Source organism: Neopelma chrysocephalum, unplaced genomic scaffold, assembly GCF_003984885.1.
Source record: "Neopelma chrysocephalum unplaced genomic scaffold, ASM398488v2 Primary Assembly neopelma1_94, whole genome shotgun sequence".
NCBI classification, from domain to species: Eukaryota; Metazoa; Chordata; class Aves; order Passeriformes; family Pipridae; genus Neopelma; species Neopelma chrysocephalum.
In genome coordinates, this window is record NW_020897756.1 from 3804504 (window position 1) to 3824760 (window position 20257).

Sequence of the window (20257 nt, forward strand, 5' to 3'; positions counted from 1 at the left end):
AAAGCAGGGTGGGAGGGCAGGGACCCATCTGTCAGGGGGGTGCAGAGGAGATGGCATTGGGCACCCAGATAGTGCAGCAGCAAACCATGTGTGTGTGCTGGAAGGACTGACCACGCCTGGGCCTTCAGCAGAAAGCCCCTCCAGTGCCTGGCTGGGATTCAGGGCAGGTGCTGGGGCTGCAAAAATCTCTGCAACCTGGGCTGTGTGCCCAGGCTGAAGCCACATGCCCAAAGCAGCCTCCGGTGCTGCTATTCTGGCCGTGGCAGAGGCCACACCACATCCAGCCTGGGCACAGCACTGCACAGATAATCCTTAACCACTCCCTGCCTCAGTTTCCCCCCCTCTCAGGAGAATACAACAACGCCAAGTTACTTTGGGGTGTGAGGGGTACTGAGTGGGGAATATCAAACCCATGCCCTGGTTCTCTGGGGTAGAAACCTCACTGCACTTTGGATGCCAGCAGATAAGTGGCTTTTCCTTGAGCCCGGCACAGAAATCCCTGTGGCACAGCTGTGGGTCTGGCTGGCCCCCACTGTGTCCTGTTCCCATCTTGGGCAGCCCATGGTGGTTGTGCCAGGATGGAGATGTGCTCCAGGCTGCAATCACTGTGTTCTTCACAGAGCCTTTGGGTGCTGCCTGGTAAAATGGTGTGCAGGAAACCCAGAAACTTATCTGATGAGAGATTATGAACCTGGCCTAGTCACAAACCAAGCTCCCATGCCAAGGTGAGGAGCTCTGGGAGCACAACCTGGCGTTCCAAGCCCCAAAGTCCTTCCCCTTCTGAGCAGACTGTCCAGGAGAGGCTTAACCAGAGCTCAGTGATTGTTTGGGATGCTCCAGCTGGGAAAGCAGGGACCACACAGATCCCACCAAGCAGCAGCTCTCCTGGCAGGGTGCAGGGAAGGAGCAGGAGGACCGAGAGCTCAGGTGCAGAAGGAACCAGCTGAGCTCTCATTCCTCAGCTCCCCACTGGAACCAGCAGTGCAGGCAGGCTGGGAGAGCTGCTCTGCCTTCCCAGGCTGGAGTCTCTCACCCTGCCTTTGTAGTCGCCTGACAATACAGGAATAAAAATAACCAGGCTGCATTTGCAGAGAGATAAAAGTGAAGTTTGCCTTTTGTGTCTGTCCGGGCAGTGGGACAGCAGCACCAATGGAGCTGTGTGGACATGACACATGGGAATTTCTGACATATCTTTTCCCACTCTGACCTTGAGAGACACAATAAAAAGGGGCTTTGCAGCACTCACACAGCCACTCAGTCCTAGCACCAAGGTTAGTAATACAGAGCATGTCTGTGTGCACGTGTGTCCCTGCTACTAACCCGCTTCACCTCTACAGGGTGGATGTTCCCAGAGGACAGGGGAGGGTGGGACAGACCTGGACCAAGAGCATTTTTGCTGAGGACTGTGTGTTTTGCCACGCTGTGGCTCCATTCGTGGTGGCTGTGGCATTGCAGAGCTCTGCCGTGTGCTACCACATTAGATGGATATTAGAAAGCACAATCATACAAGTGCTTTTTCCAAGCAGCTGCCACAGTGGCCTTCTAGAAGGGTCTTCCCAGGGATAATACATCCAGCCTTGCTTTTATCCTTCTGCAATATCACTCTGCAGAACAGACATGGGTCGTTGCAGAGGGTTTGTGCAGGACACCAGGGCTCCAACAGGAGCTGGGATGGATTTTAGCTGAGTTTATCAAGAAAATGGGTGTCGTTGACAATCTCACCTAAAGTGCAAATGTGGATTTTGACACCAAAGCAATGCCAGCTCACCCAGCTGGGGCTTCCAGTGCAGGGTTGATAGCAGCAGAAGGGAAAGTGTTCTGGAATTGCCTGGTTGTTATAATTTTTATTAGCTAGTATTGTGGTTGCTGTCTTCTCTCACTCTCTAAAATTAAAAGCATGTTTGGCTGTGTTGCTCTTGGTTCTCAACCCATCAGTGGGTGCTTGACCATGCACTGACTCTTTGTCCCTTCCCTCCTTTCAGTATTCAGGTGTCTTTCACTCTTCCTTCAGTGCTGCCAAGTGTTTCTCCAGCCGGACAAGATGTCTATGCTGGACATGAGTGAGTTTGGGGAGGCTGCTCCGTACCTCCGGAAAAGCTACACGGAGCAGCTGAAGCTCCAGACAATCCCCTTCGATGGTAAGAGCCCAAAGCAGCTCAGCACAGCCTATGTGAGTGCCCCGAGGCAGCACCTTGGAGCTCTCCTGGGAGTCCATCCCTGTCCCTTTCCCAGTGCTGCTCTTCAAGCAGGGACTCCAGGCTTCCCCCCAGCACCTGGGAAGGAGAATTCCCTCAAAAGTGGGAAAAGCGGGTTTTTGACTTTCCCCTTGTTTGCTGAGGTGTGGGTGGAGGTGGCCCTTCATCTCCGCTGACACTGAGGGGCAGGAGGGCTGAGGGATTTGTGTCAAAGCCTTCTCCAGCTCCATTTCATTTGGGAGGTGTCCTCTCTGTCCCAGCCACTCTGCTTTTCCTTGGTTTGCCGTGCTTGGGTTCCAGGGCCCAACTTTGCTCCTCTCAGCTGGGCAAACCAGGAGTGTGTTGCTTGCTCACATTGTCCTTTCTTATGATGGTTCAAGTGCAGGCACACATGAAGGAGAAGATTTCAGGATAGAATTCAACCCCAGCTGAGTAAACAGCTTCCAAATACAAAGAAGGTGAAATAATCCTGGCTCCTATGACCAAAAACATAGAAAGGAATAATCACTCTCCTTCCATGTTATCAGACTGCATTTATGTGGCTTTCAGTTGACAATTTTGAATGGTTTCCTACATTTCAACCTGTATTATGTCTCCTTTTCTTTCCTTTTTCCTTTCCTTTTCCCTTTCCTTTCCTTTCCTTCCCCTCCTCCAGGAAAGAAGCGAGCTTGGATCCCAGATGAGAAAGAAGCCTACATAGAAGTGGAAATCAAAGAAAGCTCTGGTGGCAAAGTCACTGTGGAAACCAAAGATAAGGAAGTAAGCAAAATACCTTTCCTTTTCCAAGGGAGAGCAAGTGTGTGCGGAGGGGGGATACGTGTGACAAGATCACGTCTGAAATGAGGAGCTCTGGCTGATAACCCTGCCCCGCTCGCTGATCGGTCATGCCCCGGGGGGACACACACAGCACTGTCAGGACACGTAGGCCACTTAGTTGCCAAGAGTGGCCGCGGTTCAGCATCCCCCCATCGAGTGTTTGCTGTCAAACGCGGGTTATCGTGACAGGCAGAGCGAGGGGACAGTCGGGCTGGCCCCGCGCAGCCTCTGGATGCCCAGAGGCAGCGCCGGCTCCATCACAGCCCCGTGTGATGCTGAACCGCTGCCCGGCTCATCCCGAAGGCTGAAACAAGAGGTAAGGGGCCGATTGGCCAATTCCTGCTCGTTTTAGCCTGGATTTGCAGCAGGAGAACAGGCGCTGGGCACAGGGGTTGGACAGGCTGTCTGGTGGTGAGGCTTCAGCTTTCCAGCAGCGGTAGGGAGGCAAAGCAAACAAGGACCAGCTGGTATTTGTCAAGATAATATCCAGCACAATTAGCTGCAAAAGAGCTTAATTAATATTCCTTTCTTGGCTGTGGGAGTGTCATGGCCTCGCAACTTCATTGCAGAGCAGAGACTCACCCTGGTGTGAAACTGGGAAAAAGAACAAGGACCTGACCAGGCAGCAAATAGATTTTAGTATTTCTATCTCTCTGCTAGACAGAATGGCACTGAGAAGTGCTCATGTCTGCCAAATTTAAAAGAAATATATACAATCATCTTTGAAAAGTGTTAAGGCTTGGAAATATTTTTGTCTGACACTGGGAAAACAAGTAAAGAGATTTGTCCCAAATTATTGAGGAGGGGGTATAAATTTTAAAAGTTTATTCTGCTGTCGAGAACGCCTTCAGCTTCTGAGAGCAAAGTAATTTCCAAATCTTTTTAGCTGTTCCGTCTTGAAACTGCCTTTTTAAACAATTTGTCATGGATTTACAAAATCAGAAACTATATCAGCTTTCCCTGGGTCAGGGTTTCCAGCAGAAACAGATTCAAGAAAGGCATAAGCCCACCCTTATCCTTCTGTCTACCCTCCTGCTTTTAACACCAAACACCTTTTAACACCACACACTTCATCTTCACCCATAAAAAAAACCTCTGAAAGGTTTCATTTCATCTTTATTAACAAGACCAATTGCTAAATCCAGCTTGTCCCATCCAGGCCAGATACGTAACGCGATAGTTTCCCCGTGCTTGGCTTCATGGGATTAAATAAATCCAGTTTTAAGTGAAGGGGTACAGGCTTCAGCTGTTTGCACAGGGATTGTGCTGCCACAGGCTTTTAGGCTGTGAAGAAGAGCACAGGATGGGGGTGTCAAACACATTGTGGGGGGACATACTGGTACTCCCTGGCTTGGACCCCTTCTGTCAGGCTCCGCCACAGCCCATCTACCTGAGCAGGCAGCAAGTCTGGGGCTCGCTTATCCCAGCTGGGCTTTGTGTCTGGGTGCTGGTGGGGCTCCCCTAGCCCTGTCACCCCAAAATGAGGGTGACAGCAGACATAGGGCCAGGGCTGTACCCAACATGGGACTATCGGGATGTCCACCAACTCGTCAGACTTTGGGGTAGGGGGTGTTTGGGGGGGGTCTGGAGTCCATCTGATGTGTCCCCCCTCCTCTGGCAGACGCGGGTGGTGAAGGAGGACGACGTGCAGCCCATGAACCCCCCCAAGTTCGACATGATTGAGGACATGGCCATGCTGACACACCTCAACGAGGCTTCCGTCCTCCACAACCTGAAGCGCCGCTACTCCCACTGGATGATCTACGTAAGGCCACAGCACCCGGGGGGTCACCCCGTGGGCTGGGGAGGTGAAAGGGTGCTGGGACACCCCCATCCCTCACCCGCCCCTTTTCCCCCCTGCAGACCTACTCGGGGCTCTTCTGTGTCACCATCAACCCCTACAAGTGGCTGCCCGTCTACACAGCGCCCGTGGTGGCCGCCTACAAGGGCAAGCGGCGCACGGAGGCCCCCCCGCACATCTACTCCATCGCTGACAACGCCTACAACGACATGCTGCGCAGTAAGCCCTGCCCTGGGGACCCCCATCCCAGGGGATGCTGTGCCCCCCGGGGCAGGGGTGAGGCGGGCAGCGCTGCCCTAACGCCGGCTCCTCTCTTCCAGACCGCGAGAACCAGTCCATGCTCATCACGTAAGTGCCCAGTGTGAGCAGTGAGACCCCCTGTGCTGCGCTGCGCTGCCAGGGGAGCCCTGCATGGGCACCCTGTGCCCGGTAGGGCCCCCCCAGGCCATGTCCCCCCCACCCACCCTGGCAGCTGTCACCCTTCCCGCCCAGGCTGCCGCCGTGCCAGGTGACAAAGCCGGGCGGGAAGGCTCCCCCGCACCCCGACAGCTGCGGGAGCTGCCGTGGGGCTGCCAACATCCTCCCGGGAGCCACGGGAAAGGAGAGATGGAGGCCAAGGCCGCAGGGAGATGGCGGCCAGAGGGGCAGCAGCGGGGGAGGAGGGTGACGTGGGAGGGTGTAGGCCAGGTTGATTTCAAGTGACATATAGATAAGGGCTATATAAAGGACTCTAAAGGACCCTTCGCCGCTGCCAGGAGCCACGGACATTTTTAGCCTCGGCCATGGCCTAATTAGGAAAGGCAGGGGCTGTGGAGAGATGCTTGGCGCGTGTCCGGTGGCGGCTCCGCTGCCCGCTCCCCCCGGCTCTTTGTGATCTGGGATTACAATGGGAGAGCAGCTAACTATAGGGATGAGCTCAGCAGGGCCTGCTGGCCACCCACACCCCACACCGGGCACGGCGGCGCCCACGCTCGCCCGGGCAGGAGCCACCCGGCACCATGGCCCTGCCATCTCCAAGACACCCCAACAAAGCAGGGCGTGCTGAAACCACCAGCGAGGCCGGTTCCCGGCTGATCCCAGACAGCTGAAGCCCCGGGGCCAGGGCTGTCCAGCCTTGGTGGGCGCCGGCACCTCCTGCCATGTCTGCGGAGGGCAGCTGAGCCCCCGCGGCACCTCCGAGGAGTCGGACACAGCCAAGAGGACACGGGGAGGATGGAGCTGAGTTCCTCTCCAAAGGCAATTCCCAAAGACAAGCACACTCCCAGGCTGGAGGGATCCACAGCTCCAGCCTCCCCATCCCTCCGACCCTTGGCTTGTCCCTCCTCGGTGCGTGGGTGCAGGTGGCAGGGTCTCTGTGTGAGTTGTGCCTGTTCTTTGCCTCATGCCCTTGATCTGTGTATTTCTGTTGCTCTAAGCGGAGAATCTGGTGCTGGTAAGACTGTAAACACCAAGCGGGTCATTCAGTACTTTGCCATTGTCGCAGCCTTGGGCGACACACCGGGCAAGAAATTAGTAAGACCCTCTTTTGAAACAAGTTCTTGCTGTTTTCTTCCTTGTTTTTTATTTTTTTTCTTTATTTTTTTTTTCCCTTCCCTCCTCCTTTCTTCTTTTTACTGTTTCTTCCCTTGACTTTTTGCAGTTGGAAGTGTGTTTTGGTCTGACCCACCCAGGGCTTGGCTTTTCCCTGACTTTTGAACAAGCAAGGCTTGAAATTATTCTGCTCAAGGGGAAATGGATTTTTTTTTTTTTATGTGGCTGCTCAATCTGTGCAGTCTGGAAGAGGGACTTTAGACATTCTTTTCTCTTCCTCCTTCAACAACCCACCAATCTTCTTAAGGAGAATTAACAGGATGGAATAAACCTTCCATTTCCCACCTTGCCTCTTTTAAGCCTTGCTTTTCAGCCTTTTCTCCTTTTTTTTCCCTCCTCTTGTTCATTTTGACCCTTTTCTACCTTGTGCTTTTCTTGCTCTTGTTTTGATTCTTGCATTTCTTTGGTGCTGGTTATTTTTGAGCTGCCCTTGCAATTGCTTATTTCTTCTGGATACATTGAGGCTCCAGCCTGCTTTTCCCTCTTGGAAGCAAACTGGCTGCTTTAGGTATCAAACAAGCAATACTTCAGCATTGTTTTATTTCCTCTTCTTTGGGTTTGGATTTAACTGTTCTTGCTTTTTGACGCATTTCTTTATTTTCTTGAGCTAATCTATTTAACAACTTTTTGGCATTTCTTACAAAGTTTAATCCTCCTGTTTTTTGGGTTTTTTTCTTGGACTTCTTTTGGCACTAAATGGTCATGCCCTGCTTTTCTGACCATGCTTCTTGTGGCTCTTGCCTGGCTTTCTTGGATTTCTAAAGACAATTTTCTTTCCTTTCTCTAGGCAGCTCTTGCCACTAAAACTGGGGTAAGTGTTGTGGACTCTTTAATGCTGAGGACAGAGTTCTGCTGCACCACAGATCTATCATGGGGTGATGTGTGGGGCCTCTGCCTTAGGTCTGGGTCCAAGGGCTGCCCCAGCAGCAGGGCAGTGTTTAGTTCTCCACTTGGCTTTGTATCACCCACCTTCCCACAGCTGGAAGCTTTGGTGTTTCATCTCTCAGTGACTTTCTGTCTTCCTGACTCCAGCCTCTCCTCCAAGGCACCGTTACTCTTGGAACAGTGGTTTCTAACCAGCACAGTGTTTGTCTGGGGGTGAATGACGTGGGCTCCTCTAAAAATGAGATGAAGCCTCCACTCTCTGCAGACATTAGTGTGTCTCCCAGCCTCGAAGTCCAGCTGAGGTTGGTGGTGCTGAGGGGCAGGGGAAGACCCACTTTGCTCTGGCTGCAGAGCAGTGCCCTGCTGATGCCTGGACATGCCACCTCCTGCAAAGCCCTGAACTGGCCCAGCCCACCACACTGCAGCTGATGTCCTTCTCTGGGGTACATTGTTGAGGTGCTTGCTGAGCTCCAAGGAAACCCAGCAAAGGCTCAGTCCCTGGTGCTCCCAGCACCCCAAGGGCTCAGCCCTTCCAGCAGCTCAGTCAAACATCCTCAGGCCTTGTTTTCTCTGAGCCTTTAGCTGATACACACCCTGTGTTGGGGGATGTTCGTTACCACATGGGTCTCAGAGCACTTGGGCAAACTTAGGGTGAGACATCTGAATGGGGGGCTGAATCTGTGGGTCCCAGGGTGCCCCCATTGAATCTCACAGTCCAGGCAATTTTAGGTCAGGCTGAATTTAAAGATAGCAGATCCCAGGATATCCAGGTAACAAGATACAGTTTGTTAATAAAAGTGATTCAGAGCTACTCCCTCTGCCTTTTGCCCCTCCCATGCCTGGAGCTGCAGAGGTGGAGCAGTGCTGGGTCCAGCATTGGAAAGAGAGGGTGAACAGAGCCCAGAGCTGGTGCTCCTCTCCTAAGGAAAGCCCTGTGAACTGTAATTTGTCAGAGAATGGGCAAAAGCTCTCATGAAAAATCCTGCAGGTCCCTGTGCCACCAAGCTCTTGCTGTTGTCAAACCCCACTGTCCTTCCTGTGGATTGGCACCAGCCTCTTGCTTCTCTCCTCAAATTCCTGCTTTACCTGCATTAGGCATTTGCTGCCTCTTTACCTTTGAACTGGGCACGTGAAACACGAATGGAAAAACAAGGTTAGGGGAAGATTAATCTCTGGGTTTGCTCAGGAAAGCTCCAGTGTGTCCAGCAGGTCACGCCAGCTGGGACCTGTGGTGTGTTCCCACCACACCAGGACCCTGCTGTGCAAGTTGTAGATATAAAGAGTTGTTGATTCAGCCTGTTTTATAGATCTCTTCTTTTGCAATGTGCTGTGATGTGAATTGTCCAAAACTTTGCTTTGCTGGAAGAGGAATTGCCTGGCAGAGTCAGAGTCCCTGAAATGACTCAGACTGTTTTGGTGACATCGTGTGCTTGCTCCTGGTTTGCATAATGAAGCTCCAAAGAAAGGGGCTGAGGGCTGCTGTGTGCAGAGGGCACAGAAGCCTGGGTCTCCAGGGGGACCAGTTCAGGCAAGGAGAAGCCCACAGAGAGCACTGCTGCAAACCCCAGCTCTGCTGACCCCTAAACTCAGCATGTGCAGGCTGGAGATTTACTCACTTTGGGGTAGGGGAAGTGTCCTGCAGCCTGCTCTGAGCTCCTTCAGCCTCCCTGGTGAGATGACCTGTTTCAGGTGAGCATGGAAACAGCTGCAACAGCTCACTGAGGGCCCTGGTGTAGACCTATCCTGGATGTGATCCCCAGAACAGCCCCATTGCCTCCTGAGACAAGGAGGTGCCTCAGGAGCAGCAAGTTCTCAAAAACGCCTAATGAGGGTAGCAAGGAGCCACTCCCTCTGCTCTGTGTTGTTGGTTACTGATCCGCTCTGGCTCGGTGGAGCTGACACACCTTTTGTTTTTGTTTTTTTTTACAGGGCACCCTCGAGGATCAAATCATCGAGGCTAACCCAGCTATGGAAGCTTTTGGCAACGCCAAAACCATAAGGAATGACAACTCCTCGCGTTTTGTGAGTGCCTTAGCAGGACAGGGAGCTGGGAATGTCTCTGCAGGCTGGATGCATGGTATTGTGGGTTTGTACAGTGTGAGCTCAAGGCACTCAGCAGGGAGCTGGACCTGCTTCCTGGTGGGATTGGACTGCCAGGGCCAAGTTTTCCTGGTTACATCAGCGCAGCAAATAGCGGCCAGCACGAATGGCCCTGGTGCCACAGCCTGTGGGAGTGGTAGTCAGTGGTAGATCCTGGAGAGATGTCCCTTCCAGGATCAGAGTTGAGGGACACTAAGCACAGCCTGGAGTGCTGGGGCTGGGACAGACAAGTGTGTCCCTTCCAGGAAGCACCCCTGTTCTTGCTAAGCCCAGCCTGGCTCTGCTCTGGGCTGCAGAGCTGCCGTGCCCTGCAGGGGAAGGAGGCACTGCTGGGGGAGACCCTCAGCACAGCACAGAGCAGGGGGCTGTGGGCAGGCTCAGTATCACACCACCCCACAGGAGTGCTTAGAGTTAAGAACAGGCCTAAGCACAGGGATTTATCTGCTCTCAGTGAAATTTCTGCCAGCCTGGTATTTAAAGCCCTGGGCAATGCTGTCTGAGCCTCTGCACGTTACAAACCAGGGAACTTCACCCCTCTACGGCTCACAGAGCCCAGAAACTTGCCTGGTCAGCGGAAGCCCAAGAAGTGGGATGTTAATTCAGTTTCTAGGGGGTGTTCAGAATCATATCTGTGCAGCCAAGCCCAGAACTTACCTCCTGCACGTGTTTTCAGGGCAAGTTCATCCGGATCCACTTTGGTCCCTCCGGGAAGTTGGCCTCGGCAGACATTGACATCTGTGAGTAGACATGTGCCAGCTGCAGGGGGGAGGGAATCCATCCCACTCTTTGTGCTGATGCTGGGACAGCTCTGGGAAAGAAGCAGCCTTCCTCTAACCCCTCTGCCCTATTTCATTGTAGATCTTCTGGAAAAATCCAGAGTGATTTTCCAGCAGCCCAAAGAGCGAAGCTACCACATCTACTACCAGATCCTCTCTGGGAAGAAACCAGAGCTGCAAGGTAAGGCAGCCAAAGATGCAGCACAGCCCTTACAGCATGATGGCCTGAAAATAGCCACAGACAGCTCTGCTGTCAGCTTTGAGGTTCACAGGAATGAGCAAATCCAGCTCACCATGCAGGTACTGCCCTCCAATGCTTTGTAGCTGTGCAGGATCATAGGATTGGTGGATAATTCAGGGTGGAAGGGATTTCAAGAGGTCATCCAGTCCAGTTTCCTTTATCCCCACAGGCTGAGGAGCCAGACTAAAGCCCTTTCTGCCACTGTCTAGGAGCAGAGGTCACTCAGGGTCTATCTGCAGGGTGGGAGTGCACTTGGCAAAGCTGCCTTGCACAAAGGCCTTGTTGTGTGGTGGGTACAGCACTGACCTCAACCAGCATGTGCAGGTTGGAGATTTACTCATTTTGGGGTGGGGGAAGTGTTCTGCAGCCTACTCTGAGCTCCTTCAGCCTCCCTGGTGAGATGACCTGTTTCAGGTGAGTGTGGAAACAGCTGCAACAGCTCACTGAGGGCCCTGGTGAAAACCCATCCTGGATGTGTCCTCCAAGCAGCTCTGCCCTCCAGGGGCCACATCCCACAGAGTGCTCAGGAAACCTTTCCCCACGCAGAAGGAAGGCTGGCACAGGCCCCTGGGGTGGTCAGCTTTTAGCTGTGGGTTCCTGAGCTTGGTGCTGAGCAGCACCTTATTAGGCAGCTCTGGAGAGTGGCACAGAGCAGTAATCTTATCTGGTGTCACAAGGGCATGGTGGCCACTTCTAAATCAGTCTGCAGCCAAGCCATATCCCAAGATAGCAAGCTGGAGGCGATCAGAGGAGAGGTGGACCCGTGTGTGGACCTGCCTGGGCTGGAAGAGGCTGTTCCTCCACCAGCTGGTGCCCTCTAGTTGAGGCTGGTGAAGTCTTCCCTCTGCATCCACGGCCAATGCTGCCTCTCTGCCCAGCTCTCTCTGTCAGATTGACCTCACCCTCTGCATGTCTTCCCCCAACAGATATGCTGCTGCTCTCCCTCAACCCCTATGACTACCACTTCTGCTCCCAGGGTGTCACAACTGTGGACAACCTGGATGACGGCGAGGAGCTCATGGCGACAGATGTACGTGTACAACCCGAGCCAGGGAGGGCACAGCCTCCTTCTGGGCAGCTCTGGGGTCCTGTCCTGCCTTCTCGTGTGTCCCCCCCCCTCTAAATTAGCTGGGAGTTCCCTCTGGTTTATTGGCAGTTTCTCTGCACTTGCTGTGAGCCTACAAGGGAGACCAGAGTGACTGATCTCCATCAACTGCCTCATCCAGACAGGGAAGGGAGAGTAATTCCCTGCATTAGGAAGGGCTTGTAGCACTTTCCATAATGCCCATGAGAAGGAAGGTTGTAAAATCATAGAATCATTGAATCATTGAGGTTGGAAAAGACCTCAAAGGTCACTGAGTCCAACCTGTGCCCAATCCCCACCTTGTCCCCCAGCCCAGAGCACTGAGTGCCACATCCAGTCCTTCCTTGGACACCTCCAGGGATGGGGACTCCAGCATCTCCCTAGGCAGCTCCTTCCAGTGCCTGACCACCCTTTCCAGGAAGAAATTCTTCCTTATGTCCAACCTAAACCTCCCCTGGCACAGCTTGAGGCCATTTCCTCTTGTCCTATCCCTTGTTCCCTGGAAGCAGAGCTCCCACCTGCCTCCCCCCTCCTGTCAGGGAGTTGTAGAGAGTGAGAAGGTCTCCTGAGACTTCAGCTTGGAAAACCTCCTTCTTGTGGATGCTAAGCTAATCCTTTTGGTTTTGAATGGGTCTTGTGGGAGCTGGGCTCACTTTCAAAGTCCCATGGACAGGTTTCCTTGGTTAGGTGCCCACTCTGCCCAGAGCCCCAGGACAGGGAGAGCACCTTAGGAGATGGTGGGAGGATGGACCAACCCTCACCTCAGAGTGATTTTGTTCTCTCTGTGCTGCTTTGTCTCTCCTCAGCATGCCATGGACATCCTGGGCTTCAGCAACGATGAGAAATACGGCTCCTATAAAATAGTGGGGGCCATCATGCACTTTGGCAACATGAAGTTCAAGCAGAAGCAGCGAGAAGAGCAGGCAGAGGCTGATGGCACTGAAAGTGAGTTGGGCTCTGTGCTCCAGACCTGTCCAGCCTGGTCTGGGCAAAGTTCCCCCAAGGGCAGGCTGGGATAACTCCCCATGCCTGGCCTGTGAAGGTCAGAAACTGTGATCCCAAGCACCCACACCAGGCCCTGCTATAGATGCACAAAGGGGCAGGAGTATTGAGGGCAGTCTTTCTGCAAGCTCTAGGTGGTCTCATCTGCATCAGACTTGCCTCAGCAGCACCACAGGGTGTCACACCCCAGCTGTGCTTCATCTCGTTCAGTCTTCCCCTGCTTCTCATCTCTTGCACTTCATTAGACAGCATTCCAGAGCAGGGCATCCAGAGGGTGAGCCGGGCCAGGATCAGCACTGCAAGGACCTGCTCAGGTCACAGCCTCCCAGAGAGCAGTTAGAGCAGGGTACAGTCACTGTCTGTCACTTTTCCTGGTTTATGGCTTAGGAAAATCCAATGCAAATCATAGATCTAGGAATAGTCAGGCTGCAGAGCAAACCTGGAGGGAGAGGGTGACTTTCCAGCGTGTGGAAGGATGGGAAGGGGGAGCCCCAGCACTTCCCTAGAAGGTTTAATCAGGGATCCAGCAGAAATGACTACCTGGATCAGACTTTGTCATGCTATCATTCATGAGGGAAGAGTTCTCCTTGCCTGAGGAATGTCAACACAGGCTTTAGCTGGTAATTAATGAAGATTTTGATCTGGCAGCAATTTCCCTACAGAGGTGATTTTCTGGCTACAATCTGCTACTAGGAGTCTTTGAATGATAAACAAGAAAATCACCTCTCTTCTGGTCACTTCGAATTCTCTGCATGGAAATCTAAACTTCCACTGGAAAATGCATAGAAGTTCCCAGATAAAATGTGATAAGCACCTGATAAGATGCTATAGCTATTGTATCCAAACACCAACTCCTCAGGAAGGAGGGCCAGATTTTAAAAGCATCACACAATATCCGAGATGGGAAATCACATGAGACACTGGAGGACACTCTGGAGCAGATAGTTAGCACTGATCATCATAAGAGCTGGTCATTTTTTTTGCTTCCTTTTTTCCCTTCCCAGAGCTTCCTTGCTGGCTCCTCATGCCTTTGTCCTGCTTTCCAGGTGCTGACAAGGCTGCCTACCTGATGGGAATCAGCTCAGCTGACCTCATCAAGGGGCTGCTCCATCCTCGTGTCAAAGTGGGCAATGAGTACGTGACCAAAGGTCAGAATGTGGAGCAGGTGAGTGGGACAGGACAGGGGCTCCCTGCTCATGCTGCTGAGTGACTCCTCTTGCAGCCAGGCCTGATGTGCTCTGCACAGGGGGAGTGGGGCTTCAGTTCACTCCCTCGGGTTTAGGAGGAGACTCCAGAGAAGAAGGAGAAGATGTATCCACAGTTAGTGGCTTTTAGCAGCTGGGAAAGTTGGTGGCAGAGCTGGCAGAGAGCTTTGCACATGAACCATGGCTGGAGGTTCAATGCACTGTCTTTGAAATGTGGGTTGGATCACAGCCAGAGGAGGTCCAGGTTCTATGGATCTGCTTCAGAGACAGTCACACTCCTGTGGAGAGTCCAGCCCTGAAAAGTAGAAAACTCATCTAAACACTCATCCAAACTGATCTTGTGGGAGATTCAAATGCAGCAAAAATGTGTCTTGTCAGATTCTGGCCACATCTCAGTTCAGAACCCAAACCTGGCCTGAATAGTGCAAGCCACTCCTTAAATACACTTTGAGAGGATCTTAGGAGCTGGTGTCTTATCCAAAGTGAGCTGCAGGCTCTTGACAGGGCACAAGGCTTCTGAAAATATCACTTTAGACCTTGGGAGCAAGACTAGACCAGGGACATGAGAACACACCTGTGAGCAAAGTGAAACCTAATTTTGGAGCATATACTGTACCCACAAACTCCCTGGATCAGCCTGTCCATCCTCTGTGGGCTGAGAGGAGCTCTCTTCATCCCCCTCTGGCTCCTGCAAAAGCAGGGAGCAGCTCATGGCCTGCCCTGTGCCTTGCCTTGCAGGTGCTCTATGCTGTGGGAGCTCTGGCCAAAGCCACCTACGACCGCATGTTCAAGTGGCTGGTGACAAGGATCAACAAGACCCTGGACACCAAGCTGGCCAGGCAGTTCTTCATCGGAGTGCTGGACATTGCAGGCTTCGAGATCTTTGATGTGAGTTCTGCAGGCCCCTGCAAAGGATTTGGGGGGAAGTTGTGAGGGTGGCTCTGTCTCCTCCAGGGAACTCCTGGCCTTGATGGGGAACAGCTCTGGAGCAAACAGGCAGCTCACAAGGGCTGATTTAACACTGCTGTGGGCACATCTCCAAGGATTCCTGGCTACCTACTCTTGAAACAATGCAGCTGGGCGTGCCAGAGATCACCCCCCCCCCCACCCAGACAGAGCAGAAGGGTGAAGCCCTTCACTGCCGGAGCTCCTCCTTCTGACTCAAATCTGTTTTGTTCTTGCAGTTCAACAGCTTTGAGCAGCTGTGCATCAACTTCACCAATGAGAAACTGCAACAGTTCTTCAACCACCACATGTTTGTCCTGGAGCAGGAAGAATACAAGAAGGAGGGCATCGAATGGGTCTTCATTGACTTTGGCCTGGACCTGCAGGCCTGCATCGACCTGATTGAGAAGGTAAAACATGACTCAGGGCACAGGAATTGTACTGCTGGTAGATGTTTTGTTTGCAAACACTGGAACAGTGAGAGGTTCTCTGCTACCAAAATTAAATTATTCCTTCCCCAGTCAGTGGCAAGTGCCCAATTTTATTTTCCCCACACTTACAGCTCAGAGTCTCCAGCCCACAGAGACCTTTTTGGCAGAAATTCTGACTTTATGAACCCGTGGAAATTATGTTCCTATGCACTGGTGAGCCACAAAACCTGGTGCAGCCTTTTCCTCCAGAGAACTGCCCTTTTTTCCTCCCCATTTGCTGCCTCTTGGTGCCTCTTACTTGATTCAGAGCATCTTGTAGAAAAGATCTCCATGCATGGAGGAAACTCAGATTTTTGACTGGGAAAGGAGAAAATCTGTCAGGATACTAGGGAGGATCTCCCCTTCCCAACAATCTAAAGGAACTGGACAAGCTCCCATGTCTTGCAGGCCTGGCCAGTCCCACTCAGACTGGCTGGAGGTCAGATGCAGCCTGGAATATGCCAGTGATAACTTGGCCCCTGGCCAATGTCTTTCACCTGAACCCTTGTTCAGGTCTCCCAACTCCAGCCTTGCCTCACCTTGCTCAGTGGCACATCCCTGTTCTGGGATGGGACTTGGCAGCGCTGGGCTCAGTCTTGTTCATACCCCCTTCTCCCTGCAGCCAATGGGAATCCTGTCCATCCTCGAAGAGGAGTGCATGTTCCCAAAAGCTTCTGACATGACCTTCAAATCTAAGCTCTACGACAACCACATTGGGAAGTCTCCCAACTTCCAGAAGCCCCGTCCGGATAAGAAGCGGAAATACGAGGCCCACTTTGAGGTGGTGCACTATGCGGGTGTGGTACGTCCCTGTCAGCTCTTCCACAGCATTCCCACCTTCCCCTGGCAGGGACAGGGATGTCCTCACCTGTGCCTCTCCTGTGACAGGTGCCCTACAACATCATTGGGTGGCTGGACAAGAACAAGGACCCCCTGAATGAGACAGTGGTGTCCATCTTCCAGAAATCCCAAAACAAGCTCCTGGCTTGTCTCTATGAGAACTACGTGGGCTCTGCTTCAGGTGAGGAGCACCCCCACCCCTTTTTTGACCTTGGTCTCTCCCTCCCTTTGCAGCAAAACCTTCTCACCCCCATGCCCTGCTGTTGGTGCAGCCTGGGCAAAGGGAAGACCCACATTGGTCCCTAAAATCCTCCCTGGCCTGGATAGGTGGGTGCTGGCCTAAGGGCTGTAGGTGTGTGGTCAGGACCAGGCTGAGCTGGTGTGGGGCTGTAGGGCTGTCCTGGTGGCCCTGTGACTTTGGGGTGTGTGAAGGGGTCTCTTGTTAGCAGGAGCTGAGGAGCAACACCCAGAATTGGGCTCTGTGGAAGATGTTTTTGGTGTCTTTGGCTTTGTTCTGCAGCAGGGCACAACCACCTCTGCTTTACAGAGAGTGGGGGCTGTGGGCATTTCAGGGGTGTTTGGGGGTGCTCCTGAGTCCTCCAAGCTGAGGAGATGTTTTGCTGATGTAATCAATGTTTCAACCCAACAGAGGAGCCTCACAAGCCGGGGACCAAGGAGAAACGTAAAAAGGCAGCTTCTTTCCAGACAGTGTCACAGCTGCACAAGGTAAGAGCCAGCCCCTCATCCAAGGCGTTGAGGGAAACGTGCTCAGAGGGTCCCATGGCAGTCCCACTTCCCTGCCAAGACTCTTGACATCTTGCACATGAGCTTCTGTGGCCTGAAGGACCCCCAGAGCTCCTCAAGGACCCCCAGAACTCCTCAAGGACCACCTCTAGGCAAAAACTCCCAACACCCTCTCATCCCTGAGCAAAGGGTCTGTGCCTGGCAGAGTCCCAGCCCTGTCCCCGTGCTCCTAGGGCAGGACATGAGGTGGTGGCTCCCTTGGAGCTGGGGCTTGTGCTGCCTCTGCCCACGTGATGCTTGTGCTGCTCGGCAGCTCCTTCGCCTTTGAGAGAGCGGCAGTTAAGACTTGTAGTGATGTTTAGATAATGTATTACATGAACATCACTTTAAGTCTGTGCTACTTCTCTCCTCACTCTTACCAGCGGGAAGGACAACCTCTGGGCAGAAGAAAATGGAGGAGGATCTTGCAGGTCTCTGTCCTGGGAGGTGGCCTGGGCTATTTTACAGCTCAGGATAACACACATCCCCATTCCATGCTCACCATAGGAGTTACTAGTCCAAGCCAGAGCTTAACAAACTGGAAAACAGACCAGAGGGGTTTGTGGACCCATGTCCTGCCATGACAGCCTCGTGGTGACAGGGCAGTGGTCACAGCACCAAGGCTGACAGAGCTCAAGGAGTGTTTGAACAACACTCTCAGGCACATCATGGGATTGTTGGGTGTCCTGTGCAGGACCAAGAGTTGGACTTGGATGATCCTTGTGGGTCCCTTCCAACTAGAAATATTCCATGATTCTGTGACAGGGTGCTCAAAGAGGCAGAGCCCCTGTTCAGGGAGAAGTGTCACTTTTTTTCTCCTGGACAAGTCACAGACCTTGGGGAAAGGTGTCTGTGGTGAGAAGTTGCCCCATGGTGACGTGGAGCTGTGGGAAGGTGTTCCCTTCCCTGAGCTGGTCCTGAACAGGCTGAGCCTCTATGAGCAGGGGAAGGAAAGATTAAGGGTGCAGATGCTTTTCCCACAAGCAAAGTCAGGGCTATGTCTTGCCTTGAGCCCTGCCTGGGAGAGAAAGGAGGTGCAGTCTGGATTGGCAGGACCCTCTGTCACAGCTGTAGGGGGTGAAGCACTGTGGAGGTGCAGGGAACTCCTGATGAGCAAAGGATTACAACCATTGTGGACCCCAGCACTGGAACTGCAGAGTGCTGAGCTCAGGGCTGATGGGCACCAGCAGAGATCTGTACCAGGAATATGCTCAGTCCTGTCTTCCTGGCTCTCCCCCGCAGCAAAACTTTACCTACAAATACTTGGGAAGCATCTGGTTCCTCTCTGGCACAGCAAAACCTGCAGGTGCCACTTGGCTTGTCTGCCAGCCCAGTCCCCTCTGCCTGGCTCCCATCCTGGCAGGAAGCAGTGGTTCTGCCCCGGCGTGGGATGTCCCACTGACAGGATAGCAGGAGGGAATTCCCCATTTCTCATGGCAAAAGGGGCTCTCAGGGTCTGCTCTCTTCCTGCCTGTGAGGGGAAGGGGCTGGAGAGAAGTGTTGTAGGGGAGCAGAGCTGTCACCTCACCCCGTGTTTGCCCTGCAGGAGAATCTGAACAAGCTGATGACCAACCTGCGCTCCACCCAGCCCCACTTCGTCCGCTGCATCATCCCCAACGAGACAAAGACCCCAGGTATGGGTGGGCTGAGGGAGCAGCCTGGCAGTGCCCCTGGGGACACCCACATGTGGGAGCTGGCAGGGATTCTTGCACCCACCTTCTCCCCAACCCTTTTAATGCTGCCACTGAGCCCTGATCTCATCTCAGTGTTGACTCTCTGTGACCCAAGTCAGTCTCCTCTGCTGGGGAGAAGGAACTTTGACAGGCTCCTGTTTTGGCTGTGCCTTGATGGTTGGGCTGCTTTGCACTTGTATATAACAGCAGGCACAGATGAGTCTGTGAGAGTGATTCCCTCCATGTGAGGCCCAGGCTGCAGCCCTGGTGCTCAGCATGGACCTGCAGGATGGGTCAACACCCATGTTGAAACCATGGGATGTTTCCAGAGTTCAGGCCCAGGCTGCAGCTCTGTTTGCTTTGTCTTCTTGGGCTGAGCACCTGCTCCAGCTCTGTTCTCACCCACAGGAGCCATGGATTCCTTCCTGGTGCTGCACCAGCTGCGGTGTAACGGTGTCCTCGAGGGCATCCGCATCTGCCGGAAGGGATTCCCCAACAGGATCCTCTACGCAGACTTCAAGCAGCGGTAACTCCCTCTTCTTCCTCACCCAGCAACCCACACATGTTCTGGGGGGAGACAAGACTTGTCCTGGCTCTGATCTGCTCCCCAGCTTGTGCAGGGCTGGTCTGAACCCCCACATACCCCCAGTGTGTGTACAGTTTGGGATAGCTCTGCTGCTGGCTCTGGGGTGCCAGACCTGGATAGGCTGGTGCCAAACGGGATGAGATCTGGTGAATGTCTGAGATGCTGAGTGCAGGGCTGGTGCAGGGGGATGGTGGCAAGGCTTAGGTCCTCTGATCCTGGCTCAGGTTTCTCTCTGCCCTTGGGATGGATCCTTACCATTCTCCAGCTGGCCCCATCCACGCTGCTTGGCCTGGGCCTGACCAGGCGTGGTAAGGCCAGTGACTCCTCCATGCACAGTCTCCCCGATGTTGAGGGACTGGGATCTGTCAAGGTTCCCTGGTGCCTGTTCTGTAGAAGAGCCAGGATTGGAGCAGCTGGTTCATATATTGCTCCAGCCTGTGCTGCAGCAACATGACTCTGGTGGGAACTGGCATGACCGGGATTCAGGGATGATGATGGAGCTGTGCTGCAGTTCTCCTACATGTCCTCCCTCTGCTCTGTCCCTGCAGTTACCGTATCCTGAATCCAACAGCCATTCCAGAAGACAAGTTTGTGGACAGCAGGAAGGCCACGGAGAAGCTGCTGAGCTCCCTGGAACTGGACCATGCACAGTACAAGTTTGGTCACACCAAGGTGAGACCTGGCAGCTGGTCCTTGGGAGGGAGACATCGCCCCTCCTGTCTCTCTCTGTTCCCATTGCCCACATACTCCAGGCAGGAGATCAGGTGCCTGTGCCACATGTGGGTGCACCTCCAGCCAGGGCAGGATATGGTGTGTGTGCCCATGCAGGCACTCAGTCCCTGCTCCATGTGTCTGCACACAGCCCAGGTCGTGTTCCCCCTGAGCCCTCTCTGCTGGGGACTCCATTCCCACTCTCTTCCCCACAGGTGTTTTTCAAGGCTGGTTTGCTGGGCTTGCTGGAGGAGATGCGAGATGAGCGTCTGGCCAAGATCCTGACCATGCTGCAGGCCAGGATCCGCGGGTTCCTCATGCGCCTGGAGTACCAGAAGATCATCAGCAGGAGGTAGAGTTGGAGGGGGGAAGAGACAGAGCTTTGTGTGTCTCCTTGTTCCTTCTGCACGTGTCAGTGGGTTTGCCCTGTGGGGCTTCCCTGTGTCTGGCAGTGGTTGGTGAAGCTCCTGTCCTGAGGGATGGAGGCAGACCTGGGAGAGGTCTGGCATGGCTCTGGTAGGGAGGATCTGGGGTGGGGGGCCTCTGGTTTCCAC

At 53.4% G+C, this 20257-nt stretch overlaps 1 protein-coding gene across 4 annotated transcripts in view; it reads left to right on the forward strand.

Annotated features, from left to right (window-relative positions):
• Positions 1-1768: 1768 nt before the first annotated feature.
• MYH7B (myosin heavy chain 7B) overlaps positions 1769-20257 on the forward strand; it is a 28301-nt gene continuing 9812 nt past the window's right edge. The window contains exons 1-22 of one of the 4 annotated variants that reach the window (XM_027693943.1): positions 1769-2138; positions 2851-2954; positions 4633-4776; positions 4875-5031; positions 5133-5160; positions 6228-6324; positions 8656-8670; positions 9217-9309; positions 10061-10124; positions 10246-10344; positions 11331-11434; positions 12295-12433; positions 13537-13655; positions 14434-14583; positions 14880-15050; positions 15733-15912; positions 15999-16131; positions 16600-16676; positions 18280-18367; positions 18815-18932; positions 19541-19664; positions 19919-20055. In XM_027693943.1, the coding sequence (XP_027549744.1) occupies positions 2042-2138; positions 2851-2954; positions 4633-4776; positions 4875-5031; positions 5133-5160; positions 6228-6324; positions 8656-8670; positions 9217-9309; positions 10061-10124; positions 10246-10344; positions 11331-11434; positions 12295-12433; positions 13537-13655; positions 14434-14583; positions 14880-15050; positions 15733-15912; positions 15999-16131; positions 16600-16676; positions 18280-18367; positions 18815-18932; positions 19541-19664; positions 19919-20055 (2438 nt within the window). In that variant the 5' untranslated portion in view covers positions 1769-2041. The other 3 variants (XM_027693941.1, XM_027693940.1, XM_027693942.1) reach the window with 3 other exon arrangements.